Here is a 23,630-nt window from a genome sequence, read left to right as displayed (position 1 = left end):
GTATATATGCCTATAAAGTAGTCACCATTCAAACTAATGAGGAAGACCTAAGATATCTATGAAGAGTAACCACAGTAAAAAGTAATGAGGAAGCCCTAAGACATCTATGAAGAGAGGCCACGATACAAAGTGATGAGGAAGCCCTAAGACGTCTATGAAGAGAGGCCACGATACAAAGTGATAAGGAAGCCCTAAGTTATCTACGAAGAGTGACCATAAGCTCCAATGATCCTTGGACTCCCCTGGCTCCTTATATAGAGCGGACTTGCTAAGCAATTGTGTCATGCGTAGATGTGCTCAGTGATGTGCGCAGTGACCACCGCATACTAGAACTTCAGCGCCATCTAGCTACACCCAAAGCCAACTACAAGCCATCTTTGTACTCCCCTCTAGCCTGCAGCTGATTGGTAGAATTCGAAGACTCCGGAAGTACGCGTCTGATCAGGGCTAGGCGGGAAAAACAAAAATGGCGTACTGAAGCCGAAGAGGAGACGAAACTAGCGGTTCTATGTAATTATATGTAAACGGCGGGCGGACTGCTTGTAACATTCACTTCACACATAGGCGGCCGCGTTGAGGTGAGATTACCGGACAGCTTCGTTTCGTGGGGAGGAGACGGGAGCGAGCTGATCTGTTTACGTACAAGTGATGGCTGAGCTGGTTGTTAGCATAGGGCTACATGGTAGTTTGTACTGGGGGCGCTGATACAGGTAGATAGTAATGTACGGAGCTGTATCCTGCTTGTGGTAACATTACATTGCCCGGCGTACCCTGACAGCTGCAGACGCCCAGGGCATGCTGAGAATTGTAGTGTCAGAGCAGTAACCTGCTGTTATGGCTATTGCCAGACTGTTATATGTTGGTGTTTCTGCTTTACTAGTTCTGTAAGAAATCCTCAACTGGGGGAAAAAATCAGTTTCCCATAAAGAATAGTTCCTCCATTTTCCCATAGTTGTGCTTTCTTTCAGATCCACTCTTCTGACTGAGTTTCCCATAGTAGCGTACTATTGTCACCCCCTCAGTTTCACTGTGTGTCGGACTCCTTTCAGGTACGTAGCTATATAATGGAGGACGTGGAGTCCAGGTATACTCACCTGCTGCAGCCCATCAGGGATATGACCAAGAACTGGGAAGTGGATGTGGCCTCTCAGTTGGGCGAATACTTGGAAGAGGTAAAAATTCTGTCATTTCATGTCTCTAAGCGGATGTTTTCAGATGTGAACCGGACCTTTAGAGATTTTCCAAAGCAATGTTTTTATCTCTATTTATAAAAAGTAAACACATTTTATTTTTTAGTTTTGATTTTTCTTTTTTCGTGGCTTTTAAACTTTAATGGATTTCATTTCTGTTTGTATAGTTGGATCAGATCTGTATATCTTTTGATGGAGGTAAAACCACCATGAACTTTGCAGAAGCTGCTCTCCTCATCCAAGGATCGGCATGTATTTATAGTAAAAAGGTGAGACGTTTTTAAGTAAGCCCTTACAAATAGTCACATTTTGCAGGGGTTTTTTTTACTTTGAAGCTGCGTTCTCCCTGACATAATGGTTTGATTCCTTTGGATTTCTTTTGCTTGTTGACAAGTAGACAGTGAAGTCTGTAGAGTTAGGGCTCGTTTACATCTGCGCCCAGCACTCCGTACTTCAGGTTTCTGTTTCCTGCATAAAACAGAGCAGGAGACGGAAACCTGCAGGAGTCTTTCTCACCCATTCATTTGAATGGGTGAGAAAGATGTCCGGCCGTGAGCGGCGGTGAGCATTTTATGCTCTCCTCTGCGAAACCGGGTTTTATAATCCGGACACAGAGTCGGACATGCAGTACTCTGTGTCCGGATTTTAAAAAAAACGGTTTCGCGGCGGAGAGCATAAAACGCTCACCGCCGCTCACGGCCGAAACCACAGAACGGACAGCTGAACGCAGGTGTGAACCTAGCGTTATTCTGCTAGGCAAAAAGTGCACAAACCTACATTTCTAGACGCATTCTTTCCAGGGGCAAAAAGTTTCTGATGGTGCAGTGTATATTACTTCATTGGAGCAACAGAGTGTGTTGGGACAGGGCTATTTGAGGCTTTAAAGAGGCCATTTTATCACCTCCAAAATCCAGCTCTTTCCATCCTTTAATAGGCGCTGCACCACGTATTCTAGCACAGTTGTAATTCTTTCCAAACAGTCTGTACTGTTAATTTTGCTGCCTCATATGCTATTTATTTTCTCCACTGACAGGTGGGTGGTATTAGACAAGAGCAAGCAAGTTGTGTGATTCTTAGCTCTGAAACTGTCCATGTTTGATTTGCGCTCAGAATCACGCTTTCTTGCTTGCTCCTGCCTGACATTGCCCTCCTGACAGTAGAGATAGTAGCATATCGACCACCAAAACTAATAGCACTGATTACTTGGAATCAGTGGGGGCTAGATAAAAACTCAGATGCGCTGGAAACAGTAGAGCACACCTATTAGCAGATTCTAAGAAATGGAGGTGGTGAAAAGTTCTCTTCAAGGCTCTGGTCCGTAAGACCATTGCGGGGTTTAGACCCTTTAATTTCTATATAACATAAAGGGAAGATACTGTTAAACTATAACACGGTCTGGGAGGCGGTGGGTGATATGTCATTTGATCTCTGTATCATGTTAGCAGTTCATACTTCCTATGTATACAACTGACAGAAGCGCAACAAAAAAGTAAGATGTGAACAAAAGCTCATACTCCTCCTTCAGCTAGAAAGCAAAGCAAAAAAACAATTCAGTACTAAAACATGCTGTAAATGATTTCTCAGGATAATCGTTCACAGGTTATAGATTTGTATTTGTTAATTTTTTAGGAGTCTTCATTGATTTTTTTTTTTTTTTTTTTTTTTTTTCTGTACACAGGTAGAATATCTTTACTCTTTGGTGTATCAAGCGCTGGATTTCATATCTAATAAGAAGTATGTATTTTAATTTTAACACATTTGCATGATAGTAATTGACATCAGAATGTCAAGTAATGTTTGTACTTTTTTGGCTAAAATCATGCATTGGGGTGGACTGCAGGCCACGTGAGATTATACTGGTAGTTATAGGATAAGCAAAGAGGGAGCTACCCATGTAAACAAATGCAGAGGATACCTGGAGCTCCCAGAAATCACTCAAAGGTATTTGGGTGCGCTTTTTAACCCGTTAATAGCACTCTTAAAAAAAAAAAATAAAATTGCCTGGAAAACTCCTTTCATAGAATGCCTGTTACAGTTTTGTAACAGACACAACACAATACACATATATTGGACAGTTGATCGAGCTCCTTCACATTAAAGTATACTAGAGGGACTTGAGGGATAAAAAGATAAAAATAAAATTTTGTAATAAGAGGGAAAAAGCACAAAGGAAGCTATAGTCTTTGGATATGCAGCTTTATTTAGTAACCTTTACTGGCCAGGTACTACACACATCTTTGTATCTTTACGTGTACAATTGTCACATTTTTCTTAGACGGGACCAGCAGCCAGCCTCTGTTGGAGAAGATGGAGTGGATAAAGATGCTAATTTTTCAAACAATGATGATGAGCAAGAGGTAAGACTTGTACTTAGACTATTCAATTAATTTAAAGAGAACTTGTCATCTCTTGTGCCTCACCTGCATTGGTAAATACAACAAGTCTTCTGAAGTATCTTTATTAGATTTGTGTTATTCCTTTGTAATAGAAATTATATTACAGAGGAGCTTATTGGAAATTTATTTTTTTCAAATATGGTGAATACTGTCACAGGAAAAAAAAAAGTGACCTGTTTCACTTACCATAAAAAATGTAAATAAAAGCGATAATGAACAACTTTTTTAAAGTTTAAATAAGATGGGGGCAGTGAAGAGAGAGCTAAAAAAAAACCACACTCGCCTGTCCCTGTTGCTTCGGTGTCCTGCAACTCCTGTTTCATCTGCTTCGTTGGGTCTCTGGAGTTGTGCTGAAGCAGCTGATTGACCTCAGCTGACCGCTGAGGCCAATCAGTGAAAGGCCTGAATTTCACTACCTGTGACATCATGGGACCTTTTGCTGAGGCCTATCAGTCGCTTCAGCACAACACCGGAAGAGACCCAGGAGAGCAGACGAACAAGGAGGCGCAGGATGACACCAGAATAATGGGGACAGGTGAGTGTGCTTTTTTTTTTTTTTTTTTTTTCTTCTGCCCCCAGCAGATTTAAACTTTAATGTTTAGCCTGGACATCCCCTTTAAAAGTAAGACCTTCATAAGATGACAAACTGTCACCATACTGGTGTATGTACTGCATAGTGTGCAAGCAAATTGTAAAACTAACCAAGCCTCTAAAAGGAGCAAATTAACACTTGTAGTAGAACACAGAATTATTATTTTTTTTTTTACCTGTGTGTAACTGTATTATAAATGCCACAGCATGTTAGTAGTGGGTGTTAAGTCAGGTAGACTTTGAGATTATGTACCTTGTCTTCTCAATCCTATAATGGTTATTTTCTTTTTATTGCAGTTTCTCAGCCTAGATGATATAAGTGACCCCAAGAAAACCAATGTTGACATGAAAAAGGACCAAAATCCAAATGTACTTAACCAAACAATTGCATTTTACATAACTGTATTCAGATATTTTTTCTTTCTTTCTTTGCTTCCTCAGTTACAAACTTATTTCCAAACCATTTGCATTGTTGTTCTTTCTCATCCATTTATTTATTTATTTTTATATCCTACTCTCTAAAGCTGGTAAACATTGTTCCCCTTACACCGATGGCACTTGTTCCTCCTGAGGAAGTTGAAAAGAAAAACAATCCTTTATGCAGGTGACTGATTTTTACATTACTATATAACTTAATCAGGTGGTTAGGGAGTCCGTACACAATGTTGTTTTTGGCTGCTAGGCTTATACAAGTGAAACAAAAACTTTCTTTTCTCCTCCACTGCATGTGTGATTTCAGCCGTAATCTAGTAAATATTTCTTTTACATAACTAAAGTTAATTTATATATTTTAGTCGGAAAGGAGAAATCTTGGCCAGCAGGAAGGATTTCCGTATGAACACCTGTACCCCTCATGCATGTGGTGCCTTCATGTTAGAGCTAGCTCTAATGTCCCCAACGCAATTTATGCAAAATATCCAGCGAATGGAGGATGCAAGTTTTCAGCCAGGTACAAAAGCTTCCGAAAATGTGACTTATTTTCTTAGAACTCCAGCTGTTTAGTAACCATCAAGGAATTTATGAATTGAATAAAAGCCAATTGTGCAAATGCTTGTTTGGCTTTTTGCAACTTTTATGTGGTATAAACCAGAGATCCCCAAACAATGGGTCTACTGGGCTGCAGGTTCCCTCAGACAATGTTGGAGAACATTGGTATGCAGATTGTTGGCAGCAAATTTCCCTGTATAAATTGGGAATGTCCTGTATCACAGCAGCGCCTATAGCGCTGTACTGTGAGACTGGGGCGCTATAGGCGCTGCTGTGAAGGATGGTCCTGCCAGACTGTCAGTAACGCCCTTCTGACTGTGAAGAGCTACAGTACCAGCACCGATAGCTCTTCACCAGGGGGCACAGATCATGAAAGCAGATCTGTTATATAAAACCGCCTGTGCTCCAACCCATGAAAGGTCCTCTTTAAGTTTGCTTTTCAACCTCTTACATGAGGCTTCACTGTTAATTTTTTTTTTTAACTTTTTTTTTCCTAAATATTGTGCACCTAAGCACACAGGTAGATTATGACTGTAACTATTTTATTTTCTACAGTTATGCACAACAAAGAAAGTGATAGAAGTGAAAATATGGAAGCTGAATGTGAAGGACCTTTACCAGTGTTGAACTTCTCCGATGAGAATGGTGAGTTGGTTCACTTGAATTAAATGTAGTGTTCAGCATGTGTGGCTTTCACAGGTAAAGCATGTTGTACAGCACACTATTGCTAGGAATATGAGGACCCTTAGAGTAAAAGGGTTTTCTTGAATTTGTTAATTATAATGAATTACAAATGGCGAAAAGTTTAGTAATTTTATTTTGTCCATTTTTAAAAAAATGTACAGATTCAAAGGTTTTTAGGTGTTTTTTTTTTTTTTGTACAATATAAAAGCTGTAAACCAATAAACTTTGAATTGAAAAAAAGGGCTGTAAAAGACAAAGGAATAAAAAATATATATATATTTGCACTTGCACATATTAATACGGGCAATTTTGAAATGGATATTCTGACACCAAACTCTTAGGCGTTGTAATAGATTAACAAACAAAATTATAAAAGGACTGAATTTTTCTAGTTTTGTGAATCATGTCATCATTTAAGTTGTTAGAACTGAATGACTTTCATTAGTATAACTATATTTCCCTTAAATACAAAATGAAGGCTCTTACATTGTTTTGGTTATGCTTTTCCATTTATAAAGGCAATGATGGTGGATTTGTTCCACTGGATGATCACCATGAAGTAGAGGATGGAGAGCAAGAGCCCATTGAACACATTGAGCGACAGCAGGTAGCAGGATTTTGTATTCATGTTTCTTGGTTTGATATGTGCTTTTTGTAGGTTTGTGTTCTTGCTTCATAGCAAGCTCTCTATTAAAGGAAATGATTTTCATTAGTTATTATAGTTATTGGTCACATGTCACGCCAGAAATGTTACTCTTGGACATATTCAGCTCACATGTGCCATGATGGGATCCTTTATTTTCAATAGAGATGTGGATCCAAACTTACGACATTTACGACTCGTCTAGTTGGATGTGTCATGAAATGATTTCTTGAGAAGGGAGAATAACCCTTTTAAGAGCAGAAATAACTGAATACAATTTAAGTAAAAACCAAATGCATCAAAATGGTACTCAAACTGTCTTTTTTGTGCAGAATCATACAGAAGAACGAGGATACATACTGCGACAAAGAGTAGAGAAAGAACAACCAGTTTCAAACATCAAGGTAAATTGGAATTTTCTTTTTCTTGTTAAGTACATAACGTTGTGGTAATGGACAGTGCTAGTATTAATTATGATGTATTTAAGTACATATAGGTGAGTGACTCTGTGTGAAAATGTCTTGATGATGAACATGATGACAAGTTAGAGTATACAAGTGAAAGTCTTTTAAATACGGCTAGTCAGTTACTACAGTATTTCTCCCTGAAAATGTTACTACTGACTGATACATGGACCTTCTCCACACTTTTTGTTAAAAGGATTGTACCAAATTTTGAAGTTATCCCTTATTGATAGGAAGGGGGGATAATTTCAGGAACAGTGGCGGTCTGTCCTCTGGGAAGCTCACCAATTCCAAAAAACTCTGGTCCAGTTGCTAAGCCAGAACTCCCTCACCCCCTCCTTAATGCTGCTCCTATCTTTCTGCAGTGTTCCGCATATAGATTGAAGTTATATATCTATCTCCAGCTCTCCCATAGGAATGAATGGAGAGACAGGGTGGATATTTGGCCTGCTGCTCCATCAGGACAAGGGAGTAAAAACTGAGCTAGGCTAAGGCCTCACATGGCGTTCCGCAGGAAAAACCACGGCGGCAACGCATCGTGGTTCTTCCTACAGCGCCTTAAACAGAAAGTTTACAGAGGTTTCCTCTGTGGACTTTGTTTGTTATCCCTACGGGGAAACCGCTGGCATTTCCATAGGTATAATTGACATGCTGTGATTTCCAAAACTGCACCAGGCTGAGCCTTTTTTTTTTTTTTTTTTTTTTAAATTTATATATAATTTTTGGGGTATAATTGACATGCTATTTTCGAAAATGCAGATTTTTTTGCTGCAATTTTTTTTTTCTTTCCTGCAATTTGTGGATAGGATTTGCAAGAATCTCATTCACTTTGCAGGTAGTGTAAAGCACATATAATTCACTATATAGGGATAAGGTCTCTCTAAAGTCTCTGTATATTCACTGAGTAGGTAAAAGAACTAAAATATAACTTTTATTAAATATTAGCCGATAAAAAGAATTGTAACTGATAAATAAGTGCTCAACTGCTCAACTAAAGTGTGCAAAACAAAAAAAAAAAAAAATGGGGGGGGGGGGGAGAATAAGAATCTCAAAAGTGCTCTGATTGGGACTGAGCAATATAGGAACACACTGGCTCAGTCTCATGCAGGTGATAGAGTAGGATAGTAATTACAGCATGTGTTCTGAGGTTCACATAGTGCAGGGCTGTCTGACTTGCTTAGTGCCCTCCCTGTGACACCCGCTAACGTTCAGGTGTAGCTGGACTAGCAGTCTAAGCTCTCACCCCCACCCCCCCCAAAAAAAAAAAAAAATAAAATAATTGTGTGTGTGTGTATATATATATATAATATATATAAAATATGTGTATTAAATATATTTTTTATTTTTTGAGCCAAAGCCTTGAGTGGCTTGAAAAGAACTGGAGAATATAAAGGAAGCACTTAAAAGTTTCCCTTGTGTTAAAATACCCTCCTGATCTTGGCTCAAAAAAAACACAACAAAATCTACAACAAAAACCTGTGTTTCTGCCATGTGGGGTCTTAGCCTAAATCAGCATTTCACTTGTTTAGGCAGAAAATCTGCCTTTATAAATCTACCCTTGTAATTTTTATTTATTTATTTTTTAGGATAATCTTTCAGACCCATGGTGCAGTTTAGACCCTTTTGAGTCCTCAGAAGAGAAGCCCTTTAAAAAAGGTAAAACAAAAAAAAAATCTTTATTTTCTTAAGTTGTGTTGTAATGCTTTGTATCTGAAGCGTTGCTTTTTTCCCTTTTATGTAAGGCAAGCACTATACAATTCCTCGAGGAGTAATAGATGATTTAGCCAATAACAAGAGAAAAAGAAGATTAACAAACAAGCTACAAGACTTCATGAAGTGGTTCACCTCTTCATGTAAGTAGAATTTTGCTCAAGTAAAATATTATTGTTGAAAAAACAATGTAGCACAAAGTCTGTATAATGTTGGGAATTCATCCAGATTTTAGACTTTGAAGACTCTGCTGCACAGGTCTTCAGTGTTACCTCCTTGGTCTCTGTCCACATTTTTTCTAAGTTCTACCAGATCCATTCTGTGGCTTCTGTCACTGCCAGCTTGGGTTATAAGGTTCTGCATGCGGCTATGTGCTCAGTTGATCATCATCCCATGGTTCTGTGTCCCCAATGAAATAAGCGATAAAATGTTTTTGGGGTTTTTTTTGTATAAAAATCACTTTCTCGTTGTATTCATTGGGGGCACAGATTCCACCTTTTACCTTGTTGTTCCTGCCCTGGGCTATGTTTTGGTTAGTTTTCGAACTCAAGATCTGTTGGTGGTGGTTAATTCCGTTTTCCCAGTGTCAGCCTCCTAGTGGCCAGGACTGTACCCATGGTGTTGCCTTTTCCTTACGGTTTTATTCCTGCATTGTGTGAATGGAATTAAATGACTATAAAACGCTTCTTTTTTGACACTCGCTGTATTTTTGGTTACTGCGGAAAGCATTTTTTATCTTAGATAAAAAAAATACTCATTCAGTAAGAGGTTTCTAAGATGAACTGCACATTGCCACTCTTGGGCATGAATTGTGTTTTGGAAATGCAGACTAGCTGCATTTAAGTGAAAGAAAGAAGCTATGTTTTTCATATCTCCTACAACCTTAGAGGTTGTAGAGCCTCTTTAAATCCATTGTCTGTATGATGAATATTTTACAGTAAGGAATAAAGGTTCATGTTCCAACACTCACTATAGAGAATATGTTACCAGAACCCAATCCCATAGATAGTTTAGCGTCACATGAATCAAACTGTGTTTTGGGGCTTCTGTTGGTAAGAGTGTAGTTTTTGTCAATTTGCCAGTTTGGAGCAATAATGTTATTGCCATTTACAGCTTTAGAGCAGGAGCATCAGCAATGCTCTTGAGGCATATTGAAATAAACTGCGCTATCTGTCCACCAGAGGCACCAATTTAGTGAGGGGAAAATGCAGGTTAGAGTCATCTAAACAATACAATCTGTGGAGCTGGGTTGATGTGCTGGCTTCTGGTGACAGACTGTCTTCAATACAATCAAGCAAATAAAATGGTAACACTTAATTACAATATTCACTTCATTATTTTATTTCGGCAGCCTGGGATGGTGCAGAAGCAGTAAAGTCTAGAAGGAAAGGTCCGACATTTGCAGGTATGTTTATAGTATATGATCTATGCGCTAAGAATGATCTAGAACAAATCTGGCCGCCTTGCCCATATCACTCAATAACCGTGCAGCTTAAATTTTTCCCATAGATATGGGTCTTGTTCATAGCAACTACTCAGAGCTCAGCTTTTTAATTTTTTTTTTATATGTTTGACATTTGATAAGAGGCTCAAAAGTTTCTGGAATAATTAAGGATTTTCTTTAACCATGTATTGTCATTTCAACAAAAGATACACAAATGAATAGTACAAATGGCCACAGAATAGAGATGAGCTAACACTATTCGAAACAGCCGTTTCAAATAGCGCGCTCCCATAGAAATGAATGGACGTAGCCGGCACGCGGTGGGGGGGGGGGGGGGGTGTTGATCGGCTGGCCACCGGCAAAGTCTGCGTGCTGCTTCCATTCATTTCTATGGGAGCGTGCTATTCGAAACAGCTGTTTCGAATAGTGTTCGCTCATCTCTACTGCAGAACATATAATCCCCCTTTCCCTGCTAAGCTTTCACTTTATCATCTCAAAATGAACTACAGGTCTCGTGTTTCAGATTATACATGTTTAGGGAGAGGGGAGGGGTGAGCAGGAGCTAAAGGTGGTTGAAGAGGAGACAAGCTTAGACTAATGTTTGGGCTAAATAAGAACATTGCGTCACAGACCTATTATTTGCACTGAAACAGTGTATTCAGGTCTATATATCCCATATGGTGAGGGGAATGTTTCTGAGTGAAAGTTAGTCAGTAGATTCTTCTGTACTTACTATGAGCAATGTATAGTAGCTAGTTTCTACCAACCAGCTCGGGGAGAGCTGTGATAAACACAAAATACAAGATATATAATGACCTGAACACATACGCATGCACGATTGGTTATCCTGGTTGGCCATACATTTCTCTTCTAATAGCCTACCATTCCAATGATCGACTGACCATATCACTTATGAATGGGTCATGTGTGTCAGAACATGAGTGACTTTGTTAGCTGATCTCTACCCTGTCTCATAGAGAAACCTAAATCTTCCAAAACGTATTTTTTCATTAGTAAACTGATATACGCACATAGAACTGCATTAAATATAATTTATCAGCAGGAAAATTGTTCCCCTATAGAGGTGATGGGGGGGGGGGGGGATTGTGAATAGACGGAGTGTTGAGATAAAGTAATTGATCAGATCATGAATGTATCAGATTCCAGGTTCCAGCACTAGAGAACCTTTTACCACCTCCAACAAATCCAGCTCTTTACATCACTTAATAGGTGCGGCAGCTGGAAGCTTTTTTCTAACTCCTACCAATCCCAAGCAATCAATACTGTTATTTGTGGTGCTTGATATGTTGTTTATGCTCTGTACTGTCAGGAGGGTGGTGTCAGGCAGGAGCAGACAAGGGGTGTGTCTCTAAGCTTTGACACTGGCTGCCTCTGTTTTGAGCCCTGATTCATGTTTCCCTGCCTAACACCGCCCTTCTGACATTATAGAGTCTAAATAGCACATCAGGCACCAAAACTACCTGTACTTGTTGCTCAGGATTGGTGGGAGTTAGAGAAAAAATTACAACACCTCTGAAATCAGTGGAGCAGCACCTCTAGCAGATGCTAAATACTTGGTAAAAGGAACTCTAATAAAATACAGGAAAAGTAAAATGATAAAAGTATTATTCCAAGGCATTCATTTTGTTGACATATTCTTAATTTAGGTCATCAGTATGAGATTTGTTGAGGTCAGGCTCCTGCTGCTCAGCTGCTTGTAGAGGTTGTGGCCTTCACACCATTATATGATGTACAGTGCTGTGTCTGGTATACAATGAAGAAGCCTAGGGGATTGCCCAAGTGCTGCTCAGAATCCATTCATTTCACTAACTGTTAAGAAGGACGTGATAACTTGAGGAACATTTCCAGTATTACTGTGGCTCTGTTTATCATTGAAGGATTATAGTAAAGTATAGATGGGCGTAATGAGATATAGTCTTCATCCTGCTATCAATCCTATTCCTCCCTCACATATATCAAAGGAGTGAAATATTTGAATCGGCATTATCTGAAAGTGTCAGTCTGTGCTTTAGCAGGATACCAAGATCCAAGTTTGGGGCAATCATTAAAGGTTACAATGTATTACATACAGTATGTCCTTGGCAGGGAAACGCATTCAGTGTTATAACACAAACCTGTTGTGTTATTTTGTAGATATGGAAGTGTTGTATTGGAAACATGCCAAAGAACGTCTTGCTGCACAGAGGAAACTGCAGAAAAGAATGGTAATTACATTTTTCTGTATAGTGACAGAAATGAAAGGATGAATGGAATTTTTTTTTTTTTTTTTTTTTTAATAAGAGTATTGACTACACTGACAGAAATATAATGAGAGAGTTGTAAATAGAAACCCTATCTACAGCTATGTGTACTGGTGGCAAGGTTTAATCGTGTCTGCTGTTCTCATCTAGTAACCTCTTCACTTTTCTATCAGGGGCCACAATTTGTAAAGGTGGCAGAATTGCTTGCTGAAGACGAAGCGGTAAATCATGTGGATGAAGTACGTGATGCAGACTATCTGGATCATGACGACGGCGTAGGTCTGTATGTAAAAATATCTGACTTATAAAATGGACTGCAGACTTCTGTTTATATACGGTATGCTGGTAAACTTAGTTAATGGAGTGCTGGTTATTTCCAAATTTCTGCTATCCTGACCAGAATTGTAGATCCTTCTCTATAGTGGCTAGGATGATGATTTTGCCTGCAATAGTGCTTCAGAGCAGTTTAAGAAAACTCCATTCTTACAAGTCCATAAAAGTATGATACATTTACTTTGTGTGTTGCCGTGGTTTTATTTATTTTTTTTATTTTTTTAAAAAAACTTTCTTTTGCTCCAACGCACTGCATGGACCTAGAAACCTAACTTTTTCCATGGGTTTTTAAAGGATGAAACCACCTGAAGATCGGTCATTTTGCTCGCTCCCCCCTCCCCCCCTAACTGCTTTTGATTACCATTTGATATGTATGGGAGGCGGTTTTTGAGGCGGATTCCACCTAAAAAATCAGCCTGAAAAACACTGTGTGAACATACCCTAAAGAAATCATTGATCATAGTTTGGAATGGGAGGACGAATCCTGATTGAAAGATATCAGACTCAGGCAGGGACCAGCCATTGGTTCTTTGAAGCAATTAATTAATCAAGTTCATTTGACTGCACAGCCCTTGATAAACAGAAAATAACAATTCTGGAACAGAGTTTTAGGGTTTATGGAGCTTATCATGCAAGATAAATAATCTCTTTATTTTTTTGCATTTAACAAGGAGAGTAAAGTCTATCCACTAAAGTCTAACGACTTAGGCTGTTAAGTGCCTTGACACTGGCCATTTAACCCCTTAAATTCTGCAGTCAGTGTCACCTAGCTAGGCATAAAATAAATGAATAAGCGAACAAACGTTCAGCTAATCATTACAAAAAGAAAACCCCAGTATGTACGCATGAGTTTATATTCTCCCCTCCCCTACAGTCATCTGAAGCCACAGGGACTGGACAAAAAAATCCAATCCCTTCTCTCTTGACATTGTCCTTAGGATGTATTCCCTGCTTATAACCTGTTATAACCTGAAGTGAGAGTTGCCAGTATATGCAGCTCCCTCTTCAACCAGCACTTGCTTTGGTTCTAATGGGGCTACTTGCAAGAAAATTCTGCTGCACACACTTGCATGAAAAAGGTGCAATGATTTATTACAGAAGCAAGAAGCATTACAGTTGTTACGCCATGAACATAAGGCAAAATTGGCATGTGAAAAAAAAAAACTAGATTAGAGGAACGTTTCGGTCATACGACCTTCATCAGCGATCTAGTGAGAGGCAGCCTCGGGTGTGGTGTCCATAGCAATGGGGCTACTGGCATGGCTTTAGTCTCTTAGTTTCTGTAAAAGGAGCCTCAAAATATATGTTGCAGGCTATACAAAAATTAATGTTGGACATCCTAGTGTATTTCCATATACACACACAAAACAATAATAATTTTCAGCATCTGCTATGAATCTGTGAAGAGTGGATGAAACTCTGACCCTAAAGCCAAGATTCTTTGCAGCTCTGGAGCTACAGCCTTTTTAACATCTGTATGGGCTTTACATTTGTCATTTTGTTACCAGAAACATGCCAGTCCAGATTGTAATCTATTGAAGTCATTCTGTATGGGAATGAAATGCTTATGGTGATATGAAAAGTATTTTTACATTGTATGTAAACAGAAATAATATTTTTATATTGTAACTTTTTTTTTCTTTGGACAGAGCTCTCAGATCATGAAGATTTAGGTCTTCACATTCCAGCTAGTCTTCGTGAAGAACCAGCCTGTGCGGATGTTGGTAAGATATACACGTGTGTGCGTATATTGTATAAACATTTTTATATATATATATATATATATATATATATATATATATATATATAATGTGTGTGTATATATGTCCATTCTAGCTGTATCTGTGGTGTTTAGAATAAAAGGAGTCGTGACAATATACTTTATTTCATAGGCAGGAACAGGGTTGTAGTGCATAAATGTGTTTAGTAGTGTGCAACCATAGGACACTAATTGAGTTGACCTATAGACACGCAGATACAGTGTACTGTATATTAGTATGAGGGGAAGCTATAATTCTACCCAAAATTCCAGACGTACAAGTGAACAGTAGGTCCCTATAAACTTAGGAGTGTTGCCTTAACGTCTCCCAAGGGACACTACTCTTGTAGAAAACTCTCTTTACACTATATATATATATATATATATATATATTATATATATATATTATATATATATATATATATATATACACATACACACACACTCACTCACTCACTCACTCACTCACTCACTCACTCACTCACTCACTCACTCACTCACCGGCCACTTTATTAGGTACACCATGCTAGTAACGGGTTGGACCCCCTTTTGCCTTCAGAACTGCCTCAATTCTTCGTGGCATAGATTCAACAAGGTGCTGGAAGCATTCCTCAGAAATTTTGGTCCATATTGACATGATGGCATCACACAGTTGCCGCAGATTTGTCGGCTGCACATCCATGATGCGAATCTCCCGTTCCACCACATCCCAAAGATGCTCTATTGGATTGAGATCTGGTGACTGTGGAGGCCATTGGAGTACAGTGAACTCATTGTCATGTTCAAGAAACCAGTCTGAGATGATTCCAGCTTTATGACATGGCGCATTATCCTGCTGAAAGTAGCCATCAGATGTTGGGTACATTGTGGTCATAAAGGGATGGACATGGTCAGCAACAATACTCAGGTAGGCTTTGGCGTTGCAACGATGCTCAATTGGTACCAAGGGGCCCAAAGAGTGCCAAGAAAATATTCCCCACACCATGACACCACCACCACCAGCCTGAACCGTTGATACAAGGCAGGATGGATCCATGCTTTCATGTTGTTGACGCCAAATTCTGACCCTACCATCCGAATGTCGCAGCAGAAATCGAGACTCATCAGACCAGGCAACGTTTTTCCAATCTTCAATTGTCCAATTTCGATGAGCTTGTGCAAATTGTAGCCTCAGTTTCCTGTTCTTAGCTGAAAGGAGTGGCACCCGGTGTGGTCTTCTGCTGCTGTAGCCCATCTGCCTCAAAGTTCGACGTACTGTGCGTTCAGAGATGCTCTTCTGGCTACCTTGGTTGTAACGGGTGGCTATTTGAGTCACTGTTGCCTTTCTATCAGCTCGAACCAGTCTGGCCATTCTCCTCTGACCTCTGGCATCAACAACGCATTTCCGCCCACAGAACTGCCGCTCACTGGATGTTTTTTCTTTTTCGGACAATTCTCTGTAAACCCTAGAGATGGTTGTGCGTGAAAATCCCAGTAGATCAGCAGTTTCTGAAATACTCAGACCAGCCCTTCTGGCACCAACAACCATGCCACGTTCAAAGGCACTCAAATCACCTTTCTTCCCCATACTGATGCTCGGTTTGAACTGCAGGAGATTGTCTTGACCATGTCTACATGCCTAAATGCACTGAGTTGCCGCCATGTGATTGGCTGATTAGAAATTAAGTGTTAACGAGCAGTTGGACAGGTGTACCTAATAAAGTGGCCGGTGAGTGTATAATATATATATATATATATATATATATATATATATATATATATATATATATATATATATATATATATTTCTTGATGGCTTCTGTCTCCAGTGTGGCTGCTACTTGCTTAGGTTGGACAGATTAAGCCATTTGAAGTGTTTTTAACTACTTTTTCGGTTGTTAGGTTATTTGTCCATTTTGTTTTTTCCAGATCCAATGGACCTTCAGGACCAACTAACATATGAGGAACTTGTGCGAAGAAACGTAGTAAGTACAAAATTTAATGCACTGACTTCTTTAGAGGGATACTAATCTTTTTTTAACTGAAATTTTTAGGCTGGTTGAAAAGTTATTAAATCAAGATATGTTCACTGTTTTCACACACAGCTTATTTTGCTGCAGAAGTTTCAGAAAGCTGTTCCATTTGCCATAATGGCATTGTTTTAGTGGCAAGCACATGAATTTCTACAAGCACCTTTTTCAGTCATGGTAATTTTTGAAACTGTAAAGTGTGTAAAACATAAGGGGTTTATTTGAAGCCTTACTATGTGTTTAAAAAAAAAATCACAAAAAAACCTATATGCTCATCTGTTCATTCCCAAGCGATCTAGCAGAGAGTCGTTGGTCTTTGTTTAACCTCTGCATGTGCACGAGCGCATCAGACAATAAGTGGCAGCGTTCCAACAAGGCATCATTGTCAGCCACTGACTGGCTGGCTCTGTGTGCAGTCTTTCCTGTTTTTCAGATTCACTGCTAGGTGCTGCTGGAAGAGAAAGAAGGCAATATATGTGTGTGTGTTCTGCTAATGCAAACAAAAAAAAATTGGCACATGGATCGAAAACTTTTTAATAGAATAGAATGTACAAAATCAGTTTTTTGTTTTTTATGGTCCTCCAAAATGGATCATTCATGTGAAAGCAGCCTTAAGAGAGATTTTAATTCATAAAGTAACTTTATTGTAATTTTCAGAATGATTCAATTTAAATGTTACATATGAGGAGGGTGATTTTATTTATTTTTTAATTATTTTAGGAGTTATTTATTGCAAATTCCCAGAAGTATGCACAAGAAACCGTTCTTTCCTTGCGTGTACGAGAGTGGGAGGATAAAATGGGACCACAACTTCAAGAACAGGTACTATCGTTGCAGCAAATGCTACTGTTTTGGTTTTAGGTTATTGTCAAAAATTAAAATGGTCCGAGTTTTTGGGTGCAGTAGTTGCTGGGAAACGGGAGGGGGTGTTTTGGTTGTCTGTCGTGGGGGGGAAAAAACCCAGTCTCGGGGAAGGGGCAGTCAGACAACTATTTTTTTTTCCAGCTACAGCGTTTACCGTACAGGAAAAATCTTATTTTATAGACTTGTAGAGTAGGCGTTTTCAGACACAGAGATACCTAACATGTATGTGTTTCACAGTATTAATTTTATATGTTCTACTTTATTATACTGTATTTTTTACTTTTTTTTTTTTTTTTGCATTTATTAGACCCCCTAGGGGTCTGATCACTAATGCAATGCATTACAATAATGCATTGCAATACATTGCAAAAATCATCATGTTTTGTAGGCTGCATAGAGCAGCCTGCAAAAGAAAAGCACTGCAGCCCGGAGGGCATCTCCACTGTAACCCAAGTGCTCAGGAACTCCGGCATTACCACTGTAAGAGTTACAGTGGAGGTGCCGATTGCAATGGCGACCGCCCTGGAGCAGAGCAGCACCATTATAGCTACAGACCACTACAGACACCAGGGCGGGTGCTGGGCCTGCAGCATTGCCATGGCGATGCTGTTCATTTCAAACTACAGAAGTACTTACGGTACTTCTGCTAGAAGGCCTCGGTACTTCTGCCAGGAGCGTGGCGATGCTGTGGCCCGGCACCTGCCCCCGTGTCTGTATGCCGGTATTACCGTAATGACTCGAATATAAGCCGAGGCGGACTTTTTCAGCGCAAAAACTGTGCTGGAAAACTTGGCTTATACTCTATATACGGTACTTTCAGCCAAAGTTGTACTAGACATAATGTGACTGGTAATGTTCAAGTGATTTTCTTTAACTCTGTTCCTTCATTGCTATATACAGATTTTATATACCCCTGTATTTTCCATCTGGTCTTCCTATTATGTTGTATCTCCATTCATAAAATCCCTGTGTCTTTATATGTGTTGCTTTATGTATTAAAATGTAATTTGTTTTTAGTGGTCATGATTTTTTGGTATTTTTAATCCTGCTATGTAACAACTTTTCAAAATTCTATTAAGACCTGCAAAATGTATTAATTTTTTTTTAAATTTCACCATCTCTGGTATAGTGTTAGAATTAAGACGTTTTTTGTGTCTTTTGTTGTAGGAAGAACGAGGAGCTTTTGATATTCATGATTATGGAGATCGCCTTGTGTCACAATTCAGTAAAGTAGGAGAGTGGAGATCCTTTGCAAGTCTAATGGCACACAGACAACCCTATGAAATTTGCAGATACATGTTGGCATCTCTACAACTGGTGAGTGTCCAAAAGTACTTTCTATTTCCTTGACAAAATGTAAACTAAAAACCTTATTTTTTTTGTATTTTTTTCAGTGTCTCCATATATATTTATTATAGAGATATATACTTATACATAAGAACATATGCTGATTACACCTATCGGACGTGAAAAGAGAAAGTAATACTATTAACGCTGGGTTCACACCAGCGCTTGATTTCCGTTTTCAGGTTTCCGTCCTCTGCAGATAGAAGACGGAAACCTGTCAGACTGTGTCCGGCTATGAGCACCGTTGAGCATTTTGTGCTCTCCGTGGCGAAATGTTTTTTTTTTTTTTAACCAGCTACAAAGTCTTGCATGTCTGACTTTGTGTACGGTTTAAAAAAACAAAACAAAACTGTTTAGTCGCGTAGAGCACAAAATGCTCACCGGCGCTCACGACCAGACACTTTCCAACCCATTCAAATGAATGGGTTTGAAAAATGACTGCAGGTTTCCGTTTCCTGCAGGAAAGGGAAAACTGCATAACGGAGACCGGGTGCAAATGTGAACGAGCCCTAAGTGGTACTGTCCAGTGTCTAAATAGATATTCAAAAAAAAGACAGACCACACATCTTAACCTTATACATTGATCTGGGTGGGCACTCACCAATCAGTAGACGGCATTTTCTTAAAAACAAATCCTTTATTGGGTATACATAAAAAATTCCTCAGGGAGGGAGTGATGGCATAATTGGCAGAAAAAATGGCAACAGCCGTTTCGCGTTAAACCAAACGCTTTTTCAAGCCTAAGATGCAATACCATAAATTCCACTTAACATGTCTTAAATACAGAACACTAATCACACTCAATTGGAGACCCTATGTGTCGATCATGGAATAAACCAATCGGTGACCTATCTCCATCTAGCAAAGGTCGGACCTGAATGAGAACTGGTTTGTCTCTAGACCACGCCTAAACATATGTAGCAACCAATCGGCATATCGCCGATGGCCCTCCCTTAGTTAAAGGCTCGAGTTTAGATATATGTGCTGAATATCTCCATTCTGATCTAATGTTGAGATATCTCTAAACTGTATTATACGTCGGCGCCTTTTTGATTGGTCATTTACTCCATCGGCGCCTGTCCGATTGGCTATTTATTCCTATAGACATACTTTGTTGGCGTCTTTCTGATAAGCTGCTCGGTATCACGTGTTATAGTGTAGTATTCGTGTCTGGGTGATAAAAGATCCTGAATCGTAATGGTTTCCATTTAGGTACGACACTGCAATAAGGGCGGAGCTATGAAAAAGGATAGCTAGTCGGCACTTCATCTATTGGTGCCCCACATTAGGGGGCGGTTTCTTTTTCCAGAGGAGGCGTAGTTTCACTTTATACGATCTAACTTGCTACACTGACATAGCGGTTCCTACTCAGGTCCAACCCTTTAACTAAGGGAGAGCCGTCGGCGATATGCCAATTGGTTGCTACATATGTTTAGGCGTGGTCTAGAGACAAACCAGTTCTCATTCAGGTCCGACCTTTGCTAGATGGAGATAGGTCACCGATTGGTTTATTCCATGATCGACACATAGGGTCTCCAATTGAGTGTGATTAGTGTTCTGTATTTAAGACATGTTAAGTGGAACTTATGGTATTGCATCTTAGGCTTGAAAAAGCGTTTGGTTTAACGCGAAACGGCTGTTGCCATTTTTTCTGCCAATTATGCCATCACTCCCTCCCTGAGGAATTTTTTATGTATACCCAATAAAGGATTTGTTTTTAAGAAAATGCCATCTACTGATTGATGAGTGCCCACCGACATCTTTCTTCTAGTATTTTTGCATGCTTCTGCTGTTTTTCCGGGGTTTGTGAGCACCACTGTTATATTTTCAGTATTTCTGTTCAAGAATATTATTTCAAAATGATAGTTATACCATCTTCATATCCATACATGGGGAATTAGCTGTGCCGTCTGCTTTCCTTCTTTGCTGCTTTTTTATACATTGATCTTGTGCTTCTCAGTAAAATTTACAAAACTGAACATGAGGTTTTTAGTATACATATTAATCAAGGTATATAAGCCCACTAGCTACTCCCTGATGTCCTCTATATAGTGGGTCTCTACTGGGTGCGGCACTGCACAGAAACCACCGCAACTCAGCGCCAATAGAGCGTCCCAGGAACACCTCTGGGCCACATTCCACCAATTTTAAAATGTCTATCTATCTATCTATACAGAAGTGGCACTGAAGGTTTCAAATAGGAGGCTGGTGCATACATCTGTGTATGTGGGAATTGTACACTGCTATCTTGTTGTGGTTTACATATTCCCCATTATACACAGATAAATGCAGTGACTCCCTCTTGTTGGCAGGAGGTGGAGCGTTAGGCTGCAGTTCTGTCTTTTCAGCGACTCAAAGATTAAAGGGGCTCTATTAGCAAAATCATGCTGATAGAGCCCCACATATGTGTGAATAGCCTTTAAAAAGGCTATTCAGGCACTGCTAAAGTTATATTAAACTACCCCCCAGTTTTAAAATAAAACCCTAAAACAGAATATGATCAACTTACCCATCGTGCATGGTGGGTGGGCGTTCAGGGTCCGCCGTCTTCTTCAGCCACGCCTCCTCTTCCAGCGATGTCCTCGGGTCCCGTCTAACTAGCTAACTGACATTGTTAAAAAATGGCGCGGGCACATGCGCAGTAGCTGTAGTAGAAGCAGCATGCTACTGCGCATGCATCCGCGCCATTTTTTAACAATGTCAGCTAGTTAGACGGGACCCGAGGACATCACTGGAAGAGGAGGCCTCTCAGAAAATCTGTGAAGAACTCTCAGAAAATCTGTGAACTGGAATCTCCATTGGCTTTCTTACTTTGTGTTTATGTCAAATTTACTTTATGTTCACAATTTAATTTCAAGCATTGCAGACGTGAATAAAAAAAAATTCTCTCCCCCCCCTCTACTAGGCCAATGATTACACTGTAGAGGTGTCCCAGAAGCCAGGAATCCAAGAAGGGCTGGATACGATGTCTCTACGTCTTCTCAGTCAACAAAAGGCACATGAGAGATTCAAGACTTACACTGCTCCATCCGTTGCTGAGCACTGACAGTTCATCCTTTTAACTACCATTTATTATAGCTATTGTTTATATAAAACAGACTGCATTTGCCACAAAATGTGATGCTTGATTCAGCTGGTATCACAAGGCTACCAGGAAAAGAAAAATAAATAAAACCCACTGCAGAGTAGAATTATAGTGAATGGATGTGTGCTGGACTCAACGGTATATTTGCATGTAAATTAATGGACTTCCCATCTCTTCCAGAAATGGCGCTCAGGTATGTCATTTGGTGAAGTGCTGTGTGCATTTAACAAAAGGCACACATTTTTATTACATTCTGTACATACACTTTTAAACCCATATTTTGTACAGTCTTTCAGCTACTGTTTCCTTTTTAAATGTATAAAATGACTATTTACTACTATCTTTGTGGATTTTTTTTGTTATTTCCTAAATTGGTAGCTCAGCATTTCTTGACATGGATCATTATAAAATTGCCCTTGTTAGAATAAAAGTAAACTGGTGTACACAACTACGGAATTCTAAACTGGGCCCACGATAAATAGACAAACTGTGGTGAAAATAAAAGGCAAAAATTGATTCTAAACTTATTTCTTCCGTTATAGCTCAAACATCTTGCAGTATAGTCAGGGGATGGGAAGTTGTGTATGCTGGAGAATCAAAACCACAGTGGACCAAAAGGTTACTCTTCAAATACTGTACTAGTGCATCTCAATCATTTAGAATATCATCAAAAAGTTTTGGGTTTTTTTGTAATTCAATTGAAAAAGTGAGACACATAATCATTACAGACAGAGTGAACTTTTTCAACTGTTTATTTCTGTTGATGATTAAGGCTTACAGCTAAGGAAAACCAAGGGAAAAATCATTATCAGAAACTTAGAATAGTATATAAAACCAAGTGTAAAAAAAAATATTTAACAAAAATGTTGGATGAACAGTAAATGCCCTCAATACTTGGTCCTTTTACACAAATGACGGCATCAATGTGGCATGGAGGTGATCAGCTTGTGACACTGCAGAGGTGTTATGGAAGCCCAGGTTGTATGATTATAGCCTTCAGCTCATCTGCGTTGTGGGTCTCATCTTCCTCTTGACAATACCCTATAGATTCTCTATGGAATTAAGATCAGGCAAGTTTGCTGGCCAATCAAGCACAGGGATACTGTGGTTATTAAACCAGGTCTTAGTACTTTTGGTGATGTGGACAGGTGCCAAGTCCTGTTGGAAAATGAAAGTTCCATCTCCAAAAAGCTTGTGGGCAGAGGGAAGCATGAAGTGCTCTAGAATTTCCTGGTAGACGGATGCGCTGACTTTGGTCTTGATAAAACACAGTGGACTTACACCAGCAGATGACATGGCTCCCAAACCATCACTGATTGTGGAAACTTCACACTAGACCTCAAGCAGCTTGGATTGTGTACAGCAGCCTCTCCACTATTCCTCCAGACTCTGGGGCCTTCGAAATGAAATACAAAATTCACTTTAATCTGAAAATACATTTGACCACTGAGTAACAGTCCAGAACTTTTTGATGATATTCTAATTTCTTGATGCACTAATATTCCACAATAGTATATAGGTCCCTATCTGTAAGTTAGCAGTAACAGGCATTTCATACACTCTCTCTATATAGGAGATGTGTGAACATAATGCAAATAGAAATAACCTGTTGAAGGTAGTGCATCATTTGGATAGCATATGTGGCTCCATGTGCCACTGATATTTTATATTGAAGCTTGAGAAAACTTACTATGTAGCATCAGAGCTGGCCCAGTCATTCACACTATTATAATGTAATATTTCAGGAAAACACAGCCTGCTTTCTTGGCATGCGCCAACACTCCAGTTTCCATTTGCATTAGTTTTGATATATCTTCCGGTTTAAGTCATGCAATGCTATCCTGCTCCAACAGAAATGAGGAA

General features: G+C 39.4%; 1 protein-coding gene across 1 annotated transcript; it reads left to right on the top strand.

Moving 5' to 3' along the window:
* The first annotated feature begins 554 nt into the window (after positions 1-554).
* NCAPH2 (non-SMC condensin II complex subunit H2) lies at positions 555-22,053 on the top strand. The gene is made up of 21 exons (XM_075273830.1): positions 555-578; positions 1,050-1,172; positions 1,358-1,459; positions 2,869-2,924; positions 3,466-3,547; positions 4,475-4,546; positions 4,702-4,781; positions 4,972-5,126; positions 5,720-5,809; positions 6,367-6,455; positions 6,824-6,895; positions 8,542-8,611; positions 8,698-8,808; positions 10,017-10,070; positions 12,264-12,334; positions 12,544-12,649; positions 14,353-14,427; positions 16,371-16,426; positions 17,192-17,293; positions 18,503-18,652; positions 21,588-22,053. Exons 2-21 carry the CDS (start codon positions 1,065-1,067, stop codon positions 21,726-21,728), a joined length of 1,842 nt encoding a protein of 613 aa, XP_075129931.1. The 5' UTR covers positions 555-578; positions 1,050-1,064; the 3' UTR covers positions 21,729-22,053.
* The last annotated feature ends 1,577 nt before the right edge of the window (positions 22,054-23,630 follow it).

This window comes from Leptodactylus fuscus, chromosome 5 (genome assembly GCF_031893055.1).
Source record: "Leptodactylus fuscus isolate aLepFus1 chromosome 5, aLepFus1.hap2, whole genome shotgun sequence".
NCBI lineage: Eukaryota > Metazoa > Chordata > Amphibia > Anura > Leptodactylidae > Leptodactylus > Leptodactylus fuscus.
Note: the sequence above shows the minus strand (reverse complement) of the source record. Positions and strands in the feature narration are given on the sequence as shown.

Bases quoted from the DNA above. Each gene is read 5' to 3' on its own strand.
- NCAPH2 (XM_075273830.1), top strand. From the start codon at position 1,065: ATGGAGGACGTGGAGTCCAGGTATACTCACCTGCTGCAGCCCATCAGG. The intron at 6,896-8,541 runs GTAAATTGGAAT...TTTATTTTTTAG, and splicing joins AACCAGTTTCAAACATCAAG to GATAATCTTTCAGACCCATG. The intron at 18,653-21,587 runs GTGAGTGTCCAA...CCCCTCTACTAG, and splicing joins TGTTGGCATCTCTACAACTG to GCCAATGATTACACTGTAGA.